The sequence below is a fragment of the Psittacula echo genome, assembly GCF_963264785.1.
Source record: "Psittacula echo genome assembly, chromosome: 1".
Taxonomy (NCBI): domain Eukaryota; kingdom Metazoa; phylum Chordata; class Aves; order Psittaciformes; family Psittacidae; genus Psittacula; species Psittacula echo.
The window spans coordinates 81,927,688-81,950,887 of NC_137735.1; the positions used below are offsets into that span (position 1 = coordinate 81,927,688).

Sequence of the window (23,200 nt, forward strand, 5' to 3'; positions counted from 1 at the left end):
CTCCTGCACACTCAAGGACTATAGCGTGCTTGATGTTTTACTTGACTTCACGAGTTTTAACTATAAATAATGCTTATATTTGTTAAAACATAATTTTGAAGTTAGAAAATGGGGAGGGCAGGGAGGATGAGGGTTTTAAGCATGGAGTTGGCTTATTTTATATTCAAAATTTTGCAATAAAAATATATATATTTGTTAAAGACCAGTAAAGCACTATTCTAGTTTTTTACTTAACACATTTTCTCTTTTATTTAAACACTATTTGTTTAGCTAGATCGTCCACAGTTTACAAGTGGATTTACACAAAATGTGAGGTTGCATCTGTATAAGGCAAGATGCTTGCAAAATCAGAAGTCTTCTACAAAATTCAGCTTTCCTATAAATTGTTAAAATGTTTGTAACCTGCAGAGAAGCTGCTGTTAAAGCTTTTTTTTTTTACTGAAGTTTAGCTTAAAATGTGAGATTTTTGGGTGTCTTTTTGCCCCCAACCAGCCCATTTAGATCTGGTCATCTGCACAGCGTTTTATCAGGCTCCATGTCAAAAGTGCGTATTTTGTTTCCTTTCTGCTGGTTTTACTCTACTTTTCCTGAGTGCTTTTCATAAAATGTATGACTAAAATTGCTTGTTAAACAATAGGATCAAAAAGTTTAAGTATTTAGGGAAGTAAAGGCAGTCCCATCGGCTCCCATGATCAAATCTGTAGATTTTGTTTTCACTAGTAAATGACACTGTTTAGAGTACTTCAAAAATAGTCAATCCAATGCTTGTAACAGCCCACTCCCCCAGACTGATTCACAGCTTGCCTTGAATCACACACAGTTGCTTTAAATCCAAGCAGTAGTGGAAGTCTTAGGTCTGAAGTTAAAGCATATGATACTGTGTGGAAGACAACTTCCTTCTGCAAGTAATAGAGGAGCCAACAAGGAGAGATGCCATGCTTCACCTTGTGCTCACCAACAGAGAGGGGCTGGTTGGAAATGTGACGCTCCAGGGCAGCCTTGGTTGCAGTGATCATGAGATGGTTGAGTTAAGACATCCTCAGGACAGTGAGAAGAGCGTGCAGCAAGCTTACTGCCCTGGACTTCAAGAGAGCAGACTTTGGCCTCTTCAGGAGCCTGCTTAGTAAGGTTCCATGGGATACAGCCCTAGAGGGCAGGGGGGCCCAAGACTCTTGGTTGTTATTCAAGGATCACCTGCTCCAAGCTCAGGAGTGTTGCATCCCAACTAGAAGGAAGTGCAGGAGGAGGGCCAGGAGACCTCCTTGGATGGATAAGGAGCTGCTGAGGAAACTTAGAGGGAAAAACAAGGCTTATAAAAGGTGGAAGCAAGGACAGACGGCTTGGGAAAAATACAGGGATGTTGTCCTTCCAGTACTGAAGGGAGCTTATAAGGATGCTGGGGAGGGACTCTTCATCATGGACTGTAGTGACAGGACAAGGGGTAACGGGTTAAAACTTAAACAGGGGAAGTTTAGATTGGATATAAGGAAGAAATTCTTTACTGTGAGGGTGGTGAGGCACTGGAATGGGTTGCCCAGGGAGGTTGTGAATGCTCCATCCTTGGCGGTGTTCAAGGCCAGGTTGGATGAGGCCTTGGGTAACATGGTTTAGTGTGAGGTGTCCCTGCCCATGGCAGGGGGGTTGGAACTAGATGATCTTAAGGTCCTTTCCAACCCTAACTATTCTATGATTCTATGAGTAAAGATTTTATTAAATTAGCCTTCTCCAACATTGATGATTCCTAGGAAATGAAAAGCAGAATTTCAACTTGAAACCTACAAAACTGAGTTATATCAATAGTGCCTTAGATTTGTTCCTCATCTGTAAATCAAGTGATGTGAGATTTATTCTGTTTGAAAAATAAAAATATATATTAGTATGGATGACATCTGAACAGCACCTTTTAGAAGTCTAATACTAGATTGCCACTGTAGATGGAAGAAAGAATATGGAAAAGTAAGCAGTCTCCCCTGCACTGCTTTTACCCTGTTTAACAGCTTTTACAGAACTTGAAAGTGTGTTTGTGTGCAGAACTGTTTCTGTATGGAAAAGGGTGGTTTTGCTCAGATTTGTCTCGTTTCAATTTTTTAAATGCTGGGTTATATGGTTTCAGTGCAAAAAAAGAGGTTATTTGAATGTTTTAAAAAGAAGACAGCTAACTTTTATCTAGATCATAGAATCATAGAATAGTTAGGGTCGGAAAGGACCTTAAGATCATCTAGTTCCAACCCCCCTGCCATGGGCAGGAACACTTCCCACTAAAGCATGTCACCCAAGGCCTCATCCAACCTGGCCTTGAACACCACCAGGGATGGAGCATTCACAACTTCCCTGGGAAACCCATTCCAGTGCCTCACCACCCTCTCAGTAAAGAATTTCTTCCTTAGATCCAGTCTAAACTTCCCCTGTTTAAGTTTGAATCACTTACCCCTTGTCTTGTCACTACAGTCCCTGATGAATAGTCCATCCCCAGCATCCTTGTAGGCCCCCTTCAGATACTGGAAGGCTGCTATGAGGTCTCCACGCAGCCTTCTCTTCTCCAGGCTGAACAGCCCCAACTTTCTCAGCCTGTCTTCATACGGGAGGTGCTCCAGTCCCCTGATCATCCTCGTGGCCCTCCTCTGGACTTGTTCCAACACTTCCATGTCCTTTTTATGTTGAGGACACCACAACTGCACACAATACTCCAAGCGAGGTCTCACGAGAGCAGAGTAGAGGGGCAGGATCACCTCCTTCAACCTGCTGGTCACGCTCCTTTTGATGCAGCCCAGGATACGGTTGGCTTTCTGGGCTGCGAGCGCACACTGAAGCTGGCTCATGTTCTTTTTCTCATCGACCAACACCCCCAAGTCCTTCTCTGCAGGGCTGCTCTGAATCTCTTCTCTGCCCAACCTGTAGCTCTGCCTGGGATTGCTCCCACCCAGGTGTAGGACCTTGCACTTGGCATGGTTAAACTTCATAAGGTCGGCATCAGCCCACCTCACAAGCGTGTCGAGGTCCCTCTGGATGGCATCCCTTCCCTCCGGCGTATCAACCCAACCACACAGCTTGGTGTCATCGGCAAACTTGCTGAGGGCGCACTCAATCCCACTGTCCATGTCACCGACAAAGATGTTGAACAAGACCGGTCCCAACACCGATCCCTGAGGGACACCACTCGTTACCGGTCTCCAGCCGGACATTGAGGCATTGAGCACAACTCTTTGCATGTGGCCATCCAGCCAGTTCTTTATCCACTGAGTGGTTCACCCATCAAATTGATGTCTCTCCAGTTTAGAGACAAGGATGTTGTGTGGGACAGTGTCAAAGGCTTTGCACAAGTCCAGGTAGATGACATCAACTGCTCTGCCCCTGTCCATCAGTTTCGTAGCCCCATCATAGAAGGCCACCAAATTGGTCAGACAGGATTTCCCCTTAGTGAAGCCATGCTGGCTGTCACCAAGCACCTTGTTGTTTTTCATGTGCCTTAGCATGCCTTCCAGGAGAATCTGCTCCAAGATTTTGCCAGGCACAGAGGTGAGACTGACTGGTCTGTAATTCCCCGGGTCATCCATTTTACCCTTCTAGAAAATGGGGGTTGTATTTCCCTTTTTCCAGTCATCGGGAGCTTCACCTGACTGCCATGATTTTTCAAATATGATGGACAGTGGCTTAGCAACTTCATTCGCCAGCTCCTTCAGGACCCGCAGATGGATTTCGTCAGGTCCCATGGACTTGTGTACATTTAGGTTTTTAAGATGATCTTGAACCAGATCCTCTCCTACAGTGGGCCCAGGGTCCTCATTCTCACAGTCCCTGCGTCCGCCTTCCAAGACTTGGGTGGTGTGGTCAGAGACTTTGCCAGTGAAGACCGAAGCAAAGAAGGCATTAGGAACCTCAGCCTTCTCCAAATCCAGGGTAGCCAGTTCTCCCGATATCTTCCAGAGGGTGCCTATGTTGTCCCTAGTCTGTCTTTTACTCGCTACGTACCTCTAAAATCCCTTCCTGTTATCCTTAACATCCCTAGCCAAGTTCAATTCTAACTGGGCCTTAGCCTTCCTCACCTAGTCCCTAACTTCCCGGACAGCATCCCTGTATTCTTCCCAGGCCACCTGTCCCTGCTTCCACCTTCTATAAGCCTCTTTCTTCCTTTGAATTTTCCTGAGCAGCTCCTTATCTATCCAAGGAGGTCTCCTGGCCCTCTTGCTGCACTTCCTTCTAGTTGGGATGCAACACTCAATCCTTGTGTTTAGTCAGACTGCCCAGTCTGCTGCCAGCGTACTGGGCTGAATTCAGCTGGGCCAAACACAACTGAGTCAATGCAGAAGAAACAGTGTGAATATGCAGCTGTGTGTGGAGAAAAGAACAACCGAAGGAACATGGGACTCCTTTGGAACCCATGAGCTATTCAGATGGGCTTGCTCCTTCACAAGAAACTGTACCTTAAACAGTATTAAGGGCATCTGAGTAGGTGTCGTGGTTTAAGCCCAGGCCGTAAATCAGAACCACGAAGTCCACTTCCCCCCCCACCTTTCTTCCCTCCGCTCCTGGAGGGACGGGGAGGAGAATCAAAAGAATGCAGCTCCCACGGGTTGAGATAAGAACAGTTTAATAACTAAGGTATAACACAAATCACTACTGCTACCACTAATAGTAATAATGATAAAGGAAATAACAAGGAAGAGAATACAACCGCTCACCAACCGGTACCTCACCCCCACCCTGCCATGATCCAGCCCTTCCGGGAACTCTCAGTTCTACATCCTGGGCATGACGTGCTGTGGTATGGAATACCTCTTCGGCTAGTTTGGGTCAGGTGTCCTGTCCCTGCTTCATCCCGGCTTCTCCTCCTCCCTGGCAGAGCATGAGACTCTCAAAGTCCTTGGTCAGTCTAAACATCGGTGTTATCAGCTCTGTTCCCAGGCGGAAAGTCAAAACACAGCACTGCAACAGTAGAAAAAATGACTGCTACTGCTAAACCAGGACAGTATCCACCCCTTATTCCATACCATTCACGTCATGCTCAGATCCCACATTTTCAATATACCCTCACTCTCATCTCAGTGCACTGTTATCTTAGTGCACAGACCAATCCCTATAAAGCTGCTGAGTCCATTCGGTCCATGATGGTGGGCTCCATCTCTTGTAACAGTCTTTCAGAGCAGGAGAGGCCCATTGCAAAGTCCACCCCTCGATCATGAGTCCATCTCTATGTTGCATCTCTGCCCTGATGGCCTGAAGTGTCATGGGCCCATCAGGCTCAAAATAATTCACCCTCCCCTGCAGCAGTTTCTGCAACTTGTCGTCGGGGACTCCACACAGCTGCCTTCCATCTCCGACGCTTCCAAAGCACTGGAGGGGCCCAGTGGATTAGATACTCGCCCATACTGTCCCACACACCATGACACTCATGACTGTCCAGCCTTGGGGAAAACCTCTCGGTCCCCCTGTATTGTCTAAACCCAGATAAGACCCAAACCTGACTCTGCTTAACTCTCGGGATCAGACAAAATGGTCGTGGGTAGAACACACTCTGTGTGTGTGCCAACATGGTGATCCCCATCACAATCAGCAGGCAGGTTCCAAGGGTACCCAAAGGCCATTCAAACCCTTCAGAACTCTCAAATGCTGCTGCTGTACTTGTCACTGGGGCTGGTGTAGCTGCTGTGCTTGCCGGCTCTCTCACCACCAGCTTCTCTTTTTCTGAGTCCAGATCTTTCTCCTCTGCCTTGCTGGAAAGTGCTGCGGGGTCTCCTGCATCCTCCTGCGGCTCAGGCTCACGGGGCTCGGCGGACGGCTGCTGGGGAATGCTCTCGGCCGCCGCGGGGCTGGGCTCGGCCGTGGGGCTCGGCTCCTCCGCCGCCTCCTCCTGCTGCTCGGCAGCTGCCTCCTTCCCGGCCTCCGGCCCCGCTCCCGCCGCCGCTTGGTCCCCGGGGACGCTCTCCCGGGCCGCTTCGGCCGCCGCCGGCTCCCGGGGCCGCTCCCCCTCGGCTCCCCGCAGCCTCACAAAGACGGAGGCGAGGACGAGGGCCAGGACAGTGAAGAGCAGCCGGACGACCAGGTACAAGTCCACGGCCACGTCCATTCCGCCCTGCTGCCGGAGCCCCCCCCTATCGCAAGCCATTACCGTAAAGTACAGTGAAACAAGAACCTTAGCCCAAGGCCCACACTTGATAAACACTAACACAGCAAATACCGGCTCCAAGCAAGCTACGACATACAGAAACTGTGGTATCAAAAAGAACAACTTTGAGAGCCCATAAATCAGCATTGTGCCTCAGTCAGATCTGTTGTTATCTCAACCCTTCGAGCCCCACGTTGGGCGCCAAAAAGAAATGTCGTGGTTTAAGCCCAGGCCGTAAATCAGAACCACGAAGTCCACTTCCCCCCCACCTTTCTTCCCTCCGCTCCTGGAGGGACGGGGAGGAGAATCAAAAGAATGCAGCTCCCACGGGTTGAGATAAGAACAGTTTAATAACTAAGGTATAACACAAATCACTACTGCTACCACTAATAGTAATAATGATAAAGGAAATAACAAGGAAGAGAATACAACCGCTCACCAACCGGTACCTCACCCCCACCCTGCCATGATCCAGCCCTTCCGGGAACTCTCAGTTCTACATCCTGGGCATGACGTGCTGTGGTATGGAATACCTCTTCGGCTAGTTTGGGTCAGGTGTCCTGTCCCTGCTTCATCCCGGCTTCTCCTCCTCCCTGGCAGAGCATGAGACTCTCAAAGTCCTTGGTCAGTCTAAACATCGGTGTTATCAGCTCTGTTCCCAGGCGGAAAGTCAAAACACAGCGCTGCAACAGTAGAAAAAATGACTGCTACTGCTAAACCAGGACAGTAGGGTAAAACTTTTATACTCAAAGCAATGGAGTTCAGAAACAAAACATTGCAAAATTTGCATTAATCATGTTGATACTACACTGAAGGACATTTTTAGTGGTTACTTTGTTAGTCAACTGAGCAGAGACTCTATTTTGCAGATTTTTTCAAGAGTATGTTTAAAAAAAGCTCCAAAGGATGACAGGATTTCATTTCCCACGGAACACACACTTTTATCAGGTATCTTGGATACAAATCTTGTAGCTTTGTAATTTTCAGCAAGATTATAGACACTGTGAATCAGTTTCTAGAATTAATGTTAAAAGGAATAGATATACAGAAGCTACTAAATGAGTTAAAATGGTAGCATTAAGACTCACTGCTTAGCAAAGTCTAACCAATATTGCCATATTTTCTCATAATCCACATCAGATTTGCTCCTGCACTACCTCCTCAGCTCCATTTAGCTTCTTATCCTTGAGTCCAAAGGGATCCTTTCTTTAATTTATAAGAAGACTATCATTACAGAAGCACTACCTAGTTTAATACCCATATAAACCATTCATTGGGGGTTTTTTTACTATGGAGTGTGAGCACCCCCTATGGAAGCAATAAAGAAATAGGAGGCTACTGCAGGAAAACAACTACACAGTTCTCTGAAATATTCTTCTGTTCTGCGCTTGCCATAGGTATCCCTAGTCTTAAAAGTGTATGAAGTCAGGAAGTTGAAAATCTTACATATTTCTCAGCATTATTGATATTTCACTTGCAGTTTTAGATTTTGTCATGCTAGCACACAATGCGCATACCTTTTGGTAAGTGTCAGAATACATACAGATTTCAAGTACCAAATGCCTGAAAAATAAAGGACCTGAAAAGGAATACTTTTGACCTTTGCTACAGCTCATACTGAAGTAGAAACAATAGAAGGAATATTGTGTAATATACTTGGTGTAATAATGGAAATTTTGGAAATGTTAAAGATCTGCTGCTTTTTCTGTAGGATTTTTCTGTGTTTGGCATGGCAATTTGCCAAATGTTACACCGAATTTCCCAACACAGGCTCTAAACTTTGCTTTTAAGGACAAATGCAAACAGATTTTTGCATCCGAAGTGGATAAAGAAAAACAGGTAAATAATATCTTGCATATTAGTTCTGTTTAGTAAACAAACTAAATGTGGTCAGGAGCTGTGCAATTCTGTCAGCATGATTGGTAATTGGTGATAGTACAGATGAGATTTTGTAATGGCTTATTTTATAACAAGAGAAAGCACAACCATGGCTTACTGTGAAGCTTGCTATTTAAGGTAATGAAATCTAGGCTTTGATCTTCAATGGTTTTGTGAGATGTGTGTACCTAACTGCAGTCAGAATTTTAAAAGTTGTGTTCAGGATGTATAATTATTTTGGAGTTAATTGGAACAAGTATTAAGATGGATATTAAAAATCCTGGATTCAGACACTGGGCTTTGTCAAAAAGCCTGACTGCCTTTTCGTATATTGCATTAACTGGTACTCTAGTCTCCAAACTTAAACAGGAGAAGTTTAGATTAAAGAAGTTCTTTATTGTGAGGGTGGTGAGGCACCAGAACAGGTTACCCAAAGAACTGGTAAATGCTTCATCCCTGGCAGTGTTCAAGGCCAGGTTGGAAAGAGCCTTGGGTGACATGGTCTAGTGTGAGGTGTCCCTACCCATAGCAGGGGATTGGAACTAGATGATCTTAAGGTCCTCTCCAACCCAAACCATTTTGTGATTCTATGATTCTATGTTTGTAATTTCACTCACATGAAATTACAGCTGCTTTTATTCTAATGGGTGAAGTTCTTGGGTTGTGTGCCTCAACCAGGAGTCTCTCACTGTAATGTTTTTCACAGTATTTTTGCAAGTGTTCCAAAAACCTTACAGATAATAAAGTGCATATTACTGCTGTAGATGAGTGATGCTTCAAACTGAAATCTGATTTCTTGCTACATGTAAAGCTAGAAATGTGTTTACCAATGATTAAAGCATTTTAAGAACATTTAAGTTTAGTACAGTGCACCAGAAAGGGAGGAGGATTAGGCTATAGTTCAAAAGGCAGTTAAGGTTTTGGGCTATGCTGCTTTACCTTGCAATTTTGTGTACTTAGGACAAGTTCCCTAATTTGGATGGATTCTTAGGAGATACAGAGGAATATACCCATGGAATTAATTACAAGAAATCTTGGTCTTGGAATGTGAAATGTTGATATTGGCATTTGACAAATTATATAAAATTAATTCATGTCAGCAGAATGGAAAATAAGTGCTTCGTATTTAATATGTTGTGATGTGAAATTATCTGAAAATCTGCTTTATTTGTTGTCTTTCTTAGGTTATCTGGTTCAGGATTTCTTTGGTTAGGTTTTGATAATTTAAACAAAAGTCCAATGTTCTGTGCTTTCGCTTGTTGGCAGTTTTTTCCTGCAATGCCAGAAACTTTTTGCCACAGGCTTTTTGAGTGGTGCTGACCACAAGAAATGCTGACAGTCATTAAAGTTTGATTAATCTCCTTGTGCTGCATGCAAATTCTTAAGTGGTCCATTTTCCATTACAGTCATTTTGTATGTAAAGAGTTTAAGGTTGCTGTTTTCTTTCTTCCAGTGGAAAAAGTAAAACATGCATGATGTAAATAACACAGTGTTTACAGTTCTTCGAATCTCCTTGCCATCTCCTAGAAGTGTTACCAGATGGTTTACATGTGTATGAGCTTGTGACTCAAATTGTAGAAACCTTCCATGAACAGCACTCAAGATTAATTTCTTTAGAAGTATAGCATTTAGCAATGTAGCAATTCCACTGCTAAAGCTCAGAGTCTGTGAATGCTTTCTTACATGTTTTGTGCAGGGTGGGACATGGGAAGACATTATGGGTATTTGTGTTAGATTTTGCTTAGCTGGATTATCTTCAAAACAAATAATAATTACTAAAACCTTTAGACTGTAAAGTATATGGGACCTTCTGTTAAAGAAGACACTTTGCATCTACGTGCCAGACACTGTATTGAAGGTAGTACGGGCACAGCCAAGCATCTTGAGGTCGCAGCTGCTCCCTCTGCTGCTTCTACAACTAACAACTGTTCATACAGCAACATGAGCTAAGGCAGGTTGCAAAGCCTTCTGTACAGCTGATAAATATTAGTGCAGTTAAGCTATGCTGGACTCCACGCTACTACAGCTACATCACTGCTGTTACTGAACCAGCAAATAAAAAGCGATTTGAGGTACATCTACACAGTCTGCATTTACTATACACTGTGTACCTGAAATGCTGTTTAATCATCACAGCATTTAAGCATCATAGCTGTGATCACCACTTACAAATGTGATGCAAAATGTTTCTTCTGCTGTGGTAGGCTTTTTTTTCTTATTTGATAAACAGTATGGGCCACAGTGAAAGTAAGTATATTGATTTTTATGTTTTCTCGTTCCCTCATCATGGATAATTGATGCACAATTCTATCAGGGAGATCCATGTGAAGGATTGGATGATTACAGATGCAAAAGATGTTATCAGCTATCTGGGTCAGAAGAGCACCACCTAATCCCAAAGTTGAAAAACAAAATGGCTTACAAATATATTTTTAATAAATATAAGAATAGCCAGAGAATCTTTAGAAGTGGAAATTTTGAAATACTCCAGTATAGGTATTACTTTAAGACTGTTATTTTTAGATTCTATATAGAAAAATTTACCTGAATTTTGCCAATTGTGGATGCCAAAAACTAGAGGAGTTTATTTTTTGCTAACTTACGGTTTTATGGGGTATCATTTAAACAGCTGATGACCACTCTGTATTATCAAGTGAAGATTTTCAACAAAAATTTTTGGTAAGCATATGTCTTTGGATATATGTTTCACTCATCCAAAGATAAAACTAATGTCCCTAAAACAGTGCCTGGAAGGCCCTACAGCAGAGAGAAAAATCTCTGTATTGTTGTTGGTTTTCCTAGTGCACCTGCAATGGGACCAGGTGACTTTAGTTACTGTCTGTGCTGTGCAAGGTTGTCCTAGGAATTGGCAGCTTGACTTTACCCATCGCTTTTTGTGCCATGTACTTGTGCTGAATTAATATTTTCATTTTACCTTCAGTACAAGAAGGTGTACAGTTTGTAGTTCTTCCTTCAAAGATTGGCTTATTGCTTGCTGTGTTTTCAGCTGTAGAGAAAGAATGCTAAGAGCTTGGGTGAAGTTACCCATGGTATGGAGAAACATATGAAAAATCTATGGATATAAGTGGATTTTTTTAAGTTCGTCACAGCTTAGGGCTTGTGATCCACTACAGGGAAGTGCTGAAATGAGAAATTCTTCTAATAAATAAGAATGTGTGTGGAGGAAGTGAAAGCATGGTATTCCGCAGGGAAAAAAAAAATCTTTCCAGAGAAAGGGTAGGAGAATTCAGAGATAATCATTCTGCTGAATGAGGACAAAACTGGAATAGCAGTTACTCGACCTGGAAGTGCTTCAGAAACTGGATACCACTATCTGTTTGAATAAACTGTCTTCATCCATCCATGTGTCTGTATTTCTTCTTTATGCTTTCTTCATTAGTGGCCGAAACAATGATCTATGCTGTTTGCATGTTTTAGTCACGTGAAGTAGTTTGTACTAAAAGATCTGCTGTAATGTCTGACAGTGTGCATAAATTTCTTTCACATTAGGTGTTGGTGAGCAACAGTTCAGGGACTTGGTGACTGTATTGTTAAAACTGGAAACACAGATGGACTTTCCTGGCCTGCATCAGGGTATTGGTGTTTCAGTGCAAAGAATCATTGTATTCTGAGCCTCCTATTTTGAATGTTTTGCCACCATTAAAGTTACTTTTACAAGCGAAAATGCACACATCTAAAATCTTTGTCATGGTATTTGAAATATTTATTAGTGTCATGGTTTAAGCCTAGCCAGTAACTCAGCACCATGCAGCCACTTGCTCACCCCTCCCCTTCCCCTCCTCCATTAGCTGGGATGGGGAGAAGAACTGAAAGAATATAAACCCCATGGATTGAGATAAGGACAATTTAATAACTAAAATAAGGTAAAATAAAGTGATAATAGAATACCAATAATAATAGGAAACAACAAAAGAAGACGGGTAAGTTCAGAAAACGCAAGTGATGCATAATACAACTGCTCACCACCCACAAACCAATACTCACCCCAAACCAAGCAGCAATTTCCCTTCCAGGTAACCCCCCCAGTTTATATACTGGGCATGAGGTGCTGTGGTATGGAATACCCCTTTGGCTAGTTTGGGTCAGGTGTCCTGTCTCTGCTCCCTCCTGGCTTCTTGTGCCCCTTTTCACTGGCAGAGCATGAGAGTGAAAAGTCCTTGATCAGAGTAAGCATTACTTAGCATCAACCAGAAACATTGGTTTATCAGCATTGTTCTCAGACTGAAGCCAAAACACAGCACTGCAGCAGCTACTAGAAGAAAAACAACTGGTGCAGCTGAAACCAGGACAATTAGGAACTAATGAGAATGTTAGTTACAGCTTTTGTCTTGACGGTTACTTGTGCTCAACAGAATATATGGCTGAAGAGCCAAATCATTTTACAGTAAGACTGAGAAAAATTGTCAGAATTATACTAAAGATGCCCTGGATTTGGCAAACATTTTATAGAATTTGTACAGGTGTTCATTTTCAGTTTATTTTGGATGGATTATTGCCAAATCCAAAAGAAACTCCATTGATTCTTTCCTTTTTCATTGCTCAAGTTGTGACTACATCCTCCAGAATGCTGTCTTCTCCTTTGTCAGGAGACACATAATGATGCACATACGGTCTAGCTTGCAACCTTTTTCTGAAAATTACTTCTGAGATTTTAGAAGTTGGTTGTGGTAACTGAAGCCCTGCCTAGCCTTACAGCAGATGAGACTCTACTTAGAAAAGGGGAAATATCTCCAGAAAGACAAGAAATACAACGAAGTAATAGTATTGTGGGAGCCTGGTAAAAGTATGTTCACAGCTTGGTGAGAGCTTTTAGTAGAAAAACAGGATCTGTTTTCTTTTTCCTACTCAGAAGCCAGATATCTGGAGTAAGACAAGTTTGTGGGTAGAATAATATCCTTTATTATCTCAGCTAATGGGGTCATAAAAACAGCCTTTGTGGCATACAGCTGCTCCCCAGGTGTGAGGTAGGATCAGTGATCTTCAAAGCTCAGTACAAGCTGAGAATTACTTCTGAGCATGTGATTGCTATTACAGTGTGTTATTAGCAATTAATGTTGGATCTTGTTGCAGCAGGTGATCTTACTAGATAGTTCAGAAGTACACCTCAGAATACAAATTCTTGCTATGAAGATCATCCTCAAACACAAAATCAAAACCCTGCAAATATACTATTGAAAAATCAGGACCTTGTCCCCTGCATCCCTAAGGATGTTGTGCCATCTGGTACTAGAAAGGACTTCTGAGTTCCAAAGAAGTGTCTCTACATTTTGTTTCAAGAGTATCTTTTCTGTTGATATTCCAGAAACTCAGAAGAAAAGCATAATATATGCTGGCATAGAACTTGTTTAGGTGCTTTCAAAAATATCCCAGGGGATATCTGGATTATTGCATAATGCCTGCATACCACTGGTAATCTGTCCTAAGGAACAGGAACCTTGAAGCTCACAGTGAGAAAAGACCATTAGCACCATTAGACTTCTTTTTTTCAGACTAAATATGATTTCACTGTCTTCAGATTCTGCTTTATCTGCTTAATCAGCAGCAGGCCCACAGTTAATGCCGTCTTTACTCCCAAGTGCTGTTCCTCTTGAGACCTTCACAAAGAATTGTCTGCATTTCTGGTAATTAACTTACCATTAGGATAGTGGATAGTATCAAGATTATTAAAAAAAAAAATTCTAATCATCTGAAATAAGATAATGGGTTTACTAGTGCAAAAGGTGAGAATGAGAGGACATATATATGTTGTATAAATATATTTCATGTGGTGTCTCATGTTGTTCTGAAGTTTCAGGGACAAATAAAGCTGATTAGTACGATTTTTATCAATTTCTTATAATATGATGCTTCTGATTCAAGAGCAAGCCCTGAAATAAATATAGCACCTTTTATTTCTTAAAAGTGTATTTGCCAGATGGAATAACTTCCTGAAATAATGAGCACAGTTACTGCTTTCAGCAAAATTGACTTCTCAACTAAGCAGTAACAACCATTACCAAATATCTTTCAATTTGCATATATAATGTCAATTCAAACCAACATATTTAAAATGGTTTTCAGCTATGTTACTATGCTTATTTATATTGATTTATGTAAATATTTACCACAGATTTATTTCCTGTATACATTAAATTCAGGAAATCTGTAGTGATCTCATACCTTAATTCCTAACAGAGGACATTACAAAACATAAGACTTTCTTCATCAGAAATTTCAAACATCACTTTATTAGCTGTAGAGCACATCACAAAAGCCTAAAGTAGGCAAGATTATCTTTCTGACATTATAGACAGTCTAAAACCTTACTTTCACATTACAGGTGGATTCAACTTACAGTGTAGCTGATTTAAGTTAAAAAAAAAAAAAAAGTAAAATCTAGCATCTTCTTTCCAGCTGAATTTCACATGAAGAGAAGGATTTCAGTTAATACCTAAAAAAAAAAAAAAAAAAAAAAAAGTGTACGTGTTTTTGACTAGCAAAGACAAGAAACAGTGCCAGTTCCTAACATAGGTGTCGGATCCTGAAGAGAGTGCAGTTCCAAAACAGGAATTGACAGCTTACCAAGCACAGCTACAAAAAAACGCTTCGTCAGAGCTATGGGGTTACTCAGAGTACCTGAGAGATTTGCTGTTTTCACTATGCCAACTTCCAGAGTGGGCATATTTCATAGAATCCCAGACTGGTTTGGGTTTGAAGGGACCTTAAAGCTCATCCAGTTCCAACCCCCTACCATGGGCAGGGACACCTTCCACTAGAGCAGTTTGCTCCAAGCCCCATCCAACATGGCCTTGAACACTGCTAGGGATGGGTTAGCCACAGCTTCTCTGGGCAATCCATTTCAGGTGCTTTGCTGTGTGGAGCATGGCCACACATGGTTCCTCTGGGCTGTCTCTGACCCACTGCTGAGATTTTCAAGACTTAAAGCAGCTGGCCTGACTGTCACTCCCACTGTGCTTGGGAAAAGCTGAAGGGAGGGTTCAGTTCCTTAGCTCTGACTTGTATAGAAATGGTCATGTTGCGTGCATGTGAGCATTCACTGCTTGTCATCCATTAGTTCCTTCACCTGTAAGCACCTGAAGCAAGTTTTAGTGAAGATGGTGCTGAGATCTCTACCCAACAAACCCTTCCTTCTGCTTTGTTTTCATTTGTCAGGCAAATTAATGCTCAGAAACAAGGTGGGCTAGATGAAAACTGAACTGCGCTTCTTCTTAACCTTCCAATGTTTTTACGTTATTGTGCTAGTCAAGACCTTAACAATTTTTTAGAGGACTCTATTGATTACTAATGAACTGAACTCCACATGGTGTAAAAATATTTCGGTGGTACTAAAGAAGGAAAAAAATGAGCTGTGGAAATTTTAACAGCATTGAAACAATTTAGAGCACCCTTAGGACTGGCTGGGGTGACCTCATTTAATTCCTAAGCCTTCTACTGGCCCAGTAAAGCTTAAAAGAAGCACTGGAAGAAGGATCCTTCTAAATTTAGCTATTGGAACCAGCTAACAGAGCACTACATCAGATGAGTATTTATTAGGTAAAAGATCACGCCTTTGCAGTATGAGAAACATTAGGAAAAAGTTCCCTAGTGCTCTTTACTAAAGAAAGACAAATTTTGCTAGGCACCCGAGTTTCCTTCTCAGTGATGATTTGTCCTTGTTATTTGTGTGCAGAGAGGGTGGACTGAATGTCAATATAAAGGAATCAGTGACTGCTTTATGAATATATGCACATGAGAGGGGCTTAATGCTTTCTTATGTGGAGAACCCTCCAATGTCCTTTACTAGTCCTTTATGACAAAATTAGGGATGTTTTTAACCATGATGTTTCAAAGAGTCCAGGATCTGATTAAAACAGTGAGTGAACATTTGTTTGTTAAGTGTCCATTTTAGAATCCTCACTGTTTGCATAGCGTATTTTTAGTTTAAATGTTATGCAAACAATACTTTTAAGAAATCATTTGGGTGTTTTTGTTACTAAGCATGTACTAAACTAAGTAATTTGCTTTCAGGGAACTAAAGACCACTGTTTTCACTTCATTAAAGAAATGCAGCCAAGAAAATACTTGCTTCTTGTTTAAAATTCTCTGTGTTCTGGCTTTATTCATACTAAACGTTACACATCTTGACTTTTAAATCATGGCATGTACCTGAGTATACTTTGTAAACAGTAGTATCCCTAGCCTGTCAGCAGAGCCCACTTTTAAGTATGCATAAGCATCAACCTGCTACTGCTTCTATTTGAACACCACTAAAAAAAAAACCTGTTTCTAGCTTGTGTTTTCATGGTATTCCAAAGCACAAGTCAAGACAGCAAAGGAGTTTAAATTTGTTTGTTTGGTTTGAAGTTTGCATTAGGAAATAGAGCAACTCACTTTTCCCCCTGTTCCATCACTCAAATACCACTGAGAACACTAGCCTGGCTGGCAGCATTTTAAGCCAAAACAGCCCCAGAAATGTAGAGAGAGATCCAGACACCTACAGACACAGAACACTCAATACATTATTTCTTGAGAAAGTTTAAAATGGCTGAGGATTCTTCTCAATATTGCACTGTACATAAACGAGGAGACTCTTATTTTTATTTCTTACCTAATAGTTTTCAATGGGGAAAAGAAACAGAAACCAAACCTTGCGGAATATTGGTAGCTTGGGGACCAAGTAGAGCATTTAGACGGCCTTTATTAAAATGCTTAGGTTCAAAGAAATTGAGGCTAGCAGCATTCCTAACATTTCTCCACCACCAATGAAGTTTCACCAAAAACCCTTAGCTCGAGTTAGTACAAATGTTTTTTAGCTGCTAAAACCCCAGATGTGACCAACATGCCAAGAACTGGAAAGACTCAGAAAACCCCAATTCTGAGATTGCTACAGCGACAGTAGACGACTGGGGGGATACGCTCAGGAAAGTCTGTGGCTAATCTGGCTTGACCCTGTTTTGCTCATACTCACAGGCTGGGCAATCAGTATGACACTGAAGCACACAAGCAAGACTTTCACGAAAGACTTTAAGAATCTGACTTATCCTGCTTACAATCTCATCTCCAATTCATCTCAGTCTGTTGACAAAGCAAATGAAAAGTCTGTTGGCACTTTCTTGTTGCTATCATGAAAGTCTACACACATCTGCACTCCTGTCTGCTGCTTGAAACCAGCTGGCTTGGCTGCCAGAAACAATGCTGCAGCGGCAGCAGGAAGCTGCATGCAGGCTGATTTATCCTGCTGAGATGGGAGACACACCAATGCTTCTGCAGCGATGGCTTCTCCCCCTGCTGCAAGGTTGCACAATTTCTGCTGGGTCTGGCTTAGTAATATTGAATAGCTACACAAGAGCATTTGCATATGATCTCTTGGCCCAAAGTTTCTTTTCTGTCAGGAGTTAGCTTTTGGTGGTGCCACAAAAGTGGGATGCTGCAATACCTTGAATCACTGAGAACTGGTTTTGTAACAGGGACTGAAGCAGCAGAGCAGAACCCTGAGTTTGGATTTGTCTCCTTAGCTCCTGCAGATGGGACTGAACCTGGTTTGCCTTTCTTATCCTAATACTAGTGAGGAAAATGAGGTGGTTCATTGCTTGTACTGATAAACAGTAGTCCTGCTACAAATAACTCTCTAGCAGCGGCTTGTCTTGCTCCTGTAGGTTTGAGAGGGAAACAGCATCTGTCATCCTCACTAGGAAAATTCCAGTCATGCACTAGACCATTGAAATGGTTGCAAATGGAGAGATAACTAAAACTCTAGACCGAAATATGAATCCAGTTTAGCGGTTGAATGCTTATTTTTAGCCTCTCCAGAAGAACCAAATTGCACAGCAGTGTCACATGCTGTGTCAGAAAGATGTCATATTGCTGTGTGAAATTCAGAATGGCATTTTTAGAAGCAAATACATACTTACAGAGCTTTACCAGCATGTGCCTTGTAGAGATTCAGCCTGCTGTAAAAATGATACCTATAAAAAATAGGGCAGCTGCAGTAGAGATACTCAAGTTTAATGACATCTTTTTTTCCTAGGAAAGAAAAATGACAAAGACAAGTGTGCTTCTGGGATACACAGGCACAAATATGGGACAGCTCTTCTATGGGAGAAAGACATGACTTGAAGGTCAGAAGGAAGCCTCTGCCTCTCCCTGGCACCTGCAGCAGTCCCCACCTCTGTTTTGGACATGGTGCTTGTATTAAATGCCCCCTTGGCTTTCCAATGTGGGGCTAAGCCCATACCTTGGGGCTCTGGGGATTTTCCAACCACTTCCTCCAGGCCGCGGGGTCTGCACCACTCCTCACCTCAGGGCTAGCAGCAAACCCTTGGCCTGGGACCACCAGGTAAGAGATGGACAGCCAGCCCCACTCCTACGGGCAACTCCAGCTGCCGAGAACGGTTGTTATTAATCGGCCAGCACTAACTGCGCTGAATTACTATAATCACCTTAAATTACACTGTGCTGCAACCAGCTCTCACATGACGCTGGCCAAGGCGGGCAGCGGCACCCACTGACCAGCACAGCCTCCCAGACCGCCTTCTCCTCAGGTGCTCCCCGCGCCCGCCGGCCCCTTTAAGGGGGGGCTGGGGCGTGGCCCACCGCAACGGTGACGTATGTGCACGGGGTGTCGCTCTAGATAACGCCTTAGTCCCTCCCTTTCCAGATCTTTCTCGAATGCGCTTCGCCCGCAGTGGCCGCAACCCGAGCGCTTCCGGAAAGTGCCGAAGTCGCGACCGGCGCCTGGCAGGTTCACCGTCAGCCGGCTTAGCGCGCCTGCGCATAGGACGGTAACTGCCGGTTGGTGGCCGGTGCTCCGCAGTAGGGAGAGAGGTGGGTGAGGAGTCGTGTCCCAGCACCGTAGACGGGAGTCGCTACCGCTATAGTCGCAGGCCGACGGGGAGCACCAGGTGCAGCCATGTCCGTGGTCGGCTTTGATCTCGGCTTCCTTAACTGCTACATCGGCGTCGCTCGCAGCGGCGGTATCGAGACTATCGCCAATGAGTACAGCGACCGCTGCACCCCGTGAGTATGGGCGCTCCTGGGCCGCCTCCGGACACTTTTCGCCTTCGTTGCCTCAGCGGCGAGCTCAGCCGCCCTTTCTTCCCGCCTCCCCCAACCCTTTCCCTGGCGTCCTGGGTTCCTGGAGCGGCCGGGCGGAGCCGTGTGTATCCCCGTAGGGCCTTGTCCCCTCTGCGGCTCGTGGGCGCTCCTCGCTTGGCCCTGACGGCGCTGAGCCGGCAGCCGCTCCAGCTTCCTCGGCGGGCGAGGAGAAGGGGTTTTGCCGGCCGGCGCCCGGACCTGTCAGTGGCTGAGGCCTGGCGTTCGGTCGGCAGCTGTGTGTGGCCCCTTTAGCTTTTCGCCGCCCCTCTCCCAGTAACGCGGGCGGTGTGCTCAGTAGTCGCAGAAAAGCGTGTGCCGGGGCAGGCGACTACCCGAAGAGCAATTCCGCCCCCCCCCCCCCCCCCCCCGTCTCCAGCTTGTGACTTCCTCTGTGTCCTTGAAGGACCGCGCTGTGCTGGATGTGCCACACGGTTCTTGCGGCACAGTGGATTTATGGGGAGTTTTTTCTACCCTTGTAATACTTTTCGTTTATTGTAGATGTGGATAAGAGCGTGTGTTTCCCCAACTCTAGAGCTGTTGTCAGGGCTTGGAGCGTTTTCATTAACAATTTTATGATGGAGTGATGGTGAGACAGGGGAGGAGGAGGCAGACGTTGATTCAGTGGGGAAACGGGGAAGTGGCGCGATGATTCTCCGTAAACCTGTTCTTACTTGCACCGCGCTGCATTTGTTGGCCGTGGAATACCGAGGTCTTGCAAGGAAGGGGGGGCAGCGGCCGTGATGATGGGATACGCAGGAGTAGGTGGAGATTCTTTTTATCTGTTTCTGTGGGATACATGTAGGGGGTTTAGAGCTTCATCTGTGCATAATTTTCGAGGAGAAGTCAGGAATTCGTATAACGCTCGTAAAAATGGGAGTTTGGTGCTTTTCTAAAAAGAATTTCTAGACAACAGTAGAAAGCTGTTTCTGCTATATGAGGCTATACTAACTTTAGCATTGCTGTCTCTTTGATCTTGGAGAAATGTAGGGCTTGATTTGCTTTCTGAAAAGTTCCTTTTTAAAAAAACAAAGTCGAATGCTAAAATGCATATTTTCTGTATTAGGAATATTCTTTAATTACTACTTAAAAATATATATGCCATCACCTTAATTCATAAGAAGGCATTATCTTCGTGTACCCTTTAAGAACCAAAGTTCTGGGACCTTCCAAATTTCTGTGCAAGGAACCCCCTGAAATTGTTGCTTCAAGAATCCTCAGGCAGCTGCAGTTTTCTGTCCCTGTATGATGAAGGCTTCCAATTCTTAGGTACTTTCAGAATGCATTCTTTGCAGGTAGGCTCCACGCAGGTTTCTCTGCATTTAGTATTTCTCACAGTAATGCTGGGAGCAATTATACTTTCAAAATATTTGCAGTGGTTATGAAATGGGTTTAAAGGCACAGTTAGCAAGATAGCATCAGGGATGCACAGATACTTACAGGCAGTAGTTGCCTCCCTTAAAGTGACTTTTTTCCTGACTTTTTTTCTTCTCTTTCTCCAAAATGCAGTATAGGGGAATGAGGAGCTTCCTTTTTAATGCTGTTGTCTTGAGGCAAACTAAAAAAGTTAATGGAAATATAACAGGTTTATTACTGCTATGAAAGTTTATCATAGTAACTAAACCCTTACTTCAGACAGGAGTTGAATGATTGTAGGCAGATGTAACTTTTATGCTTACTACACGGAGTGACACAGTAAATGAACTCTTTGTGTGTTCCTATAGAGGCACTTATGTCATTTAGATACTTAATGTTAGCAGATAGTTAGCATTGATTAGATATGTCCCAGACATTTGGGACTTACTCCCAGAAATACAAAGCATTAATATTTGTTGTGACTGTGTAGCATGGCATAAAAATACCTGAACTAGCCCCTGACAAGTGAGTACATTTTCATGTGCAGTGTGTTGTTATTAAGCTGGGTAAAGATACTGAGTTAGGCCCTAAAGATAGGGCAGTCCTGGCTGTGCTGTGTCAGGCTGATTGCCCTTTCTCGGCAGAACTAATTAGTGCAGCTGGCTTCCAGTTTCTGAGCTGGTTCAGGTACCTGTCAACAGTACAGCATTAGCATAGGCACACTTCGGTGCTACAGACTTGTCCTGGGAGTGAAGACTTATATTTTCACAATTTAATACAGCACTTGTAAGTCATAAATCCAGCATACCAGTTGTTAAGATGTTCATCTTGCTTAAAACCTACATCCTGTAATCTAAGGTATGGGATAGTTAGCATTCCCTAAAATATGTATAATCTTTAAAGTTTTAGCACAGGTAATTAAAAAAGAAAGGAAAAAGATTCTGCCGTCAGGCCTTCCATTTCAGTAGACCTTGTGCTTTTTGAGGGTTTTGGCCATAGTGTCTCTTAGGATGGTAACTGACACTTGGCTTTTTCAGAACTGGGAACTCCAGCTAGTCTGTTTCACGTGTTTCTAGGACACCTGGTCTGTTAAACTAGTGGCAAATGGCCCTTTTCAGGTGCTGTGCCTCACCACTATGGTTTTGTGGAGAAACAGTTGATCATGAATAGCTCATAATTCTTCAGTAACTTTTTTCAGGTAGTGTGTAATTAGTGTAATCACAAACTAAGTAAAATGACATGGTAGCACTTTCTGAAAAACAATTCATGAAGAGTACTGAAATGTCCTTTAGGTGAAGAGCTGATACTTTTCTAAAAGTCTGTGTACTGTTCCAGAGCTCACTTTAGAGCAGGCTGAGGGTAGTAGTGGGGGAGACAGGCCAGTTGAGGCATGTGTATCCTTTTGCTGGATTTGCTCCCTAAAGGACTGCCATGGATGTAACTGAGCCAAAGAGAGCATGTTTTATTTTTTGACATCTCTGCCTCCCAGCTAAGGGAGGAAGAAACCACCCATTCCCTTGCACTGGAATTCAGTGATTGAAGTAAGCCATGGCAGGAATGTCAGCGGGCTTCTGACTTGGTGCTTCATTCTCATCCTCTGCATAAGGGTATTTGCAGGTGATGCTGTTTGTCAACAGATTCAAATTCCTACACTGAAGAGGTGTGATAGAATAGTATTAGCACATTATCCATAAAATAAATCACTTGTAAACCATTTGCTCCTTTCTTAAATTCCTCTGTTATCTGACTTTTCTTATTAGGAAGCATAATTGATAACTATAGTGTTAAGTGACAGTAAAAATTGTAAAAGCTGTTCGTGAAAGCTGAACTACGTATTTGCAAATGTAGGGCAGTGCATTGTATGTTTGCAGCAGTTCACTCTGGAGAAGGTTTTGTCTGTTCAGTGTGGTGTTACAGCAGAAGAGGTTGCTAGATAATACTTTCAAATTACATACAGTGCCTCATTGTAGAGATGATGGAGGGGAGGCAGGAAGCAATCTACCGTAGTGACCTTTATGCATTCATTAAATAATTAAATTTGAACCACATTAAATCTGGGTTGTATCACGTACTACTGAATGGCTTTAGCCAGATCAGTTCCCTTCTGGGGAAGGAGTTGTATTTCAAACCTGTGAAGTGAAGGTGTGGACCTGGGATAGCCTTTGCTAGAGCCAGAGGCAAGGCTGAGAGGGATGCTCAGTAGTACCTGTGAAGCTGCAAGGGGCTGTGTACTATGCAGCTTCCCAAGCCTGTTGCTGGGAGCTGTTCCCAGACATGGCCCCTTTTGCCTATTTGCAGTTTGTTCCTGGTAGCCCTCAGCCATGGGAAGCACTCAACAGTTTGTAGAACTGAGCTTACATCTTCTTTTTTGTTTTGTTTTTGTTTTCACTGATTATTGTTGCCAGTGGCTCTTACAGTGTGAATGTGGTTGTTGAGTCAAGAAAACTGGTGAAGTTCCAGTTTTTAAATGAAATGTCACAGGCTTCTGTAGTTAAAAGCTGCGACCCAAAAGTAACTATAAATTACTTACATTTATGATGTGTGTGTGTAGAACACACGCTTTTAAAGAATTCCTTAAATGCAATTATAATGTGAACAATTGCGATTGCTCGCAGTTTCTAAAGTAATTTGCAAAGAACAAAATAATTAGACTGCAGGTTCTGGTGCTTCATGCAATAATACTATTAAATACCACATTCATTTTCTGCTACTTTAATTTTTGTGAATGTTTTAAACTACTATGGAAATATTTTATTATGTTTTCTCTTAATG

General features: G+C 43.1%; 1 protein-coding gene and 1 long non-coding RNA gene across 3 annotated transcripts in view; one reads left to right on the forward strand and one right to left on the reverse strand.

Annotated features, from left to right (window-relative positions):
• Positions 1 to 6,650: 6,650 nt before the first annotated feature.
• LOC308224778 lies at positions 6,651 to 18,508 on the reverse strand. The gene is made up of 3 exons (XR_013957569.1): positions 14,337 to 18,508; positions 11,987 to 12,132; positions 6,651 to 6,786 (listed from the first exon to the last, which is right to left on the reverse strand). It is a non-coding gene; the product is annotated as an uncharacterized lncRNA (long non-coding RNA).
• Positions 18,509 to 18,735: 227 nt separating this feature from the next.
• The window catches only part of HSPA4L (heat shock protein family A (Hsp70) member 4 like), a 30,980-nt gene continuing 26,515 nt past the window's right edge, over positions 18,736 to 23,200 (forward strand). For both annotated transcript variants that reach the window (XR_013957568.1, XM_080624963.1), the window contains exon 1: positions 18,736 to 18,997. Coding sequence is in view for 1 of the 2 variants with exons in the window: in XM_080624963.1 (XP_080481089.1) it covers positions 18,891 to 18,997 (107 nt within the window). In the remaining variant the exon portion in view is untranslated. The remainder of the gene's footprint in view (positions 18,998 to 23,200) is intronic.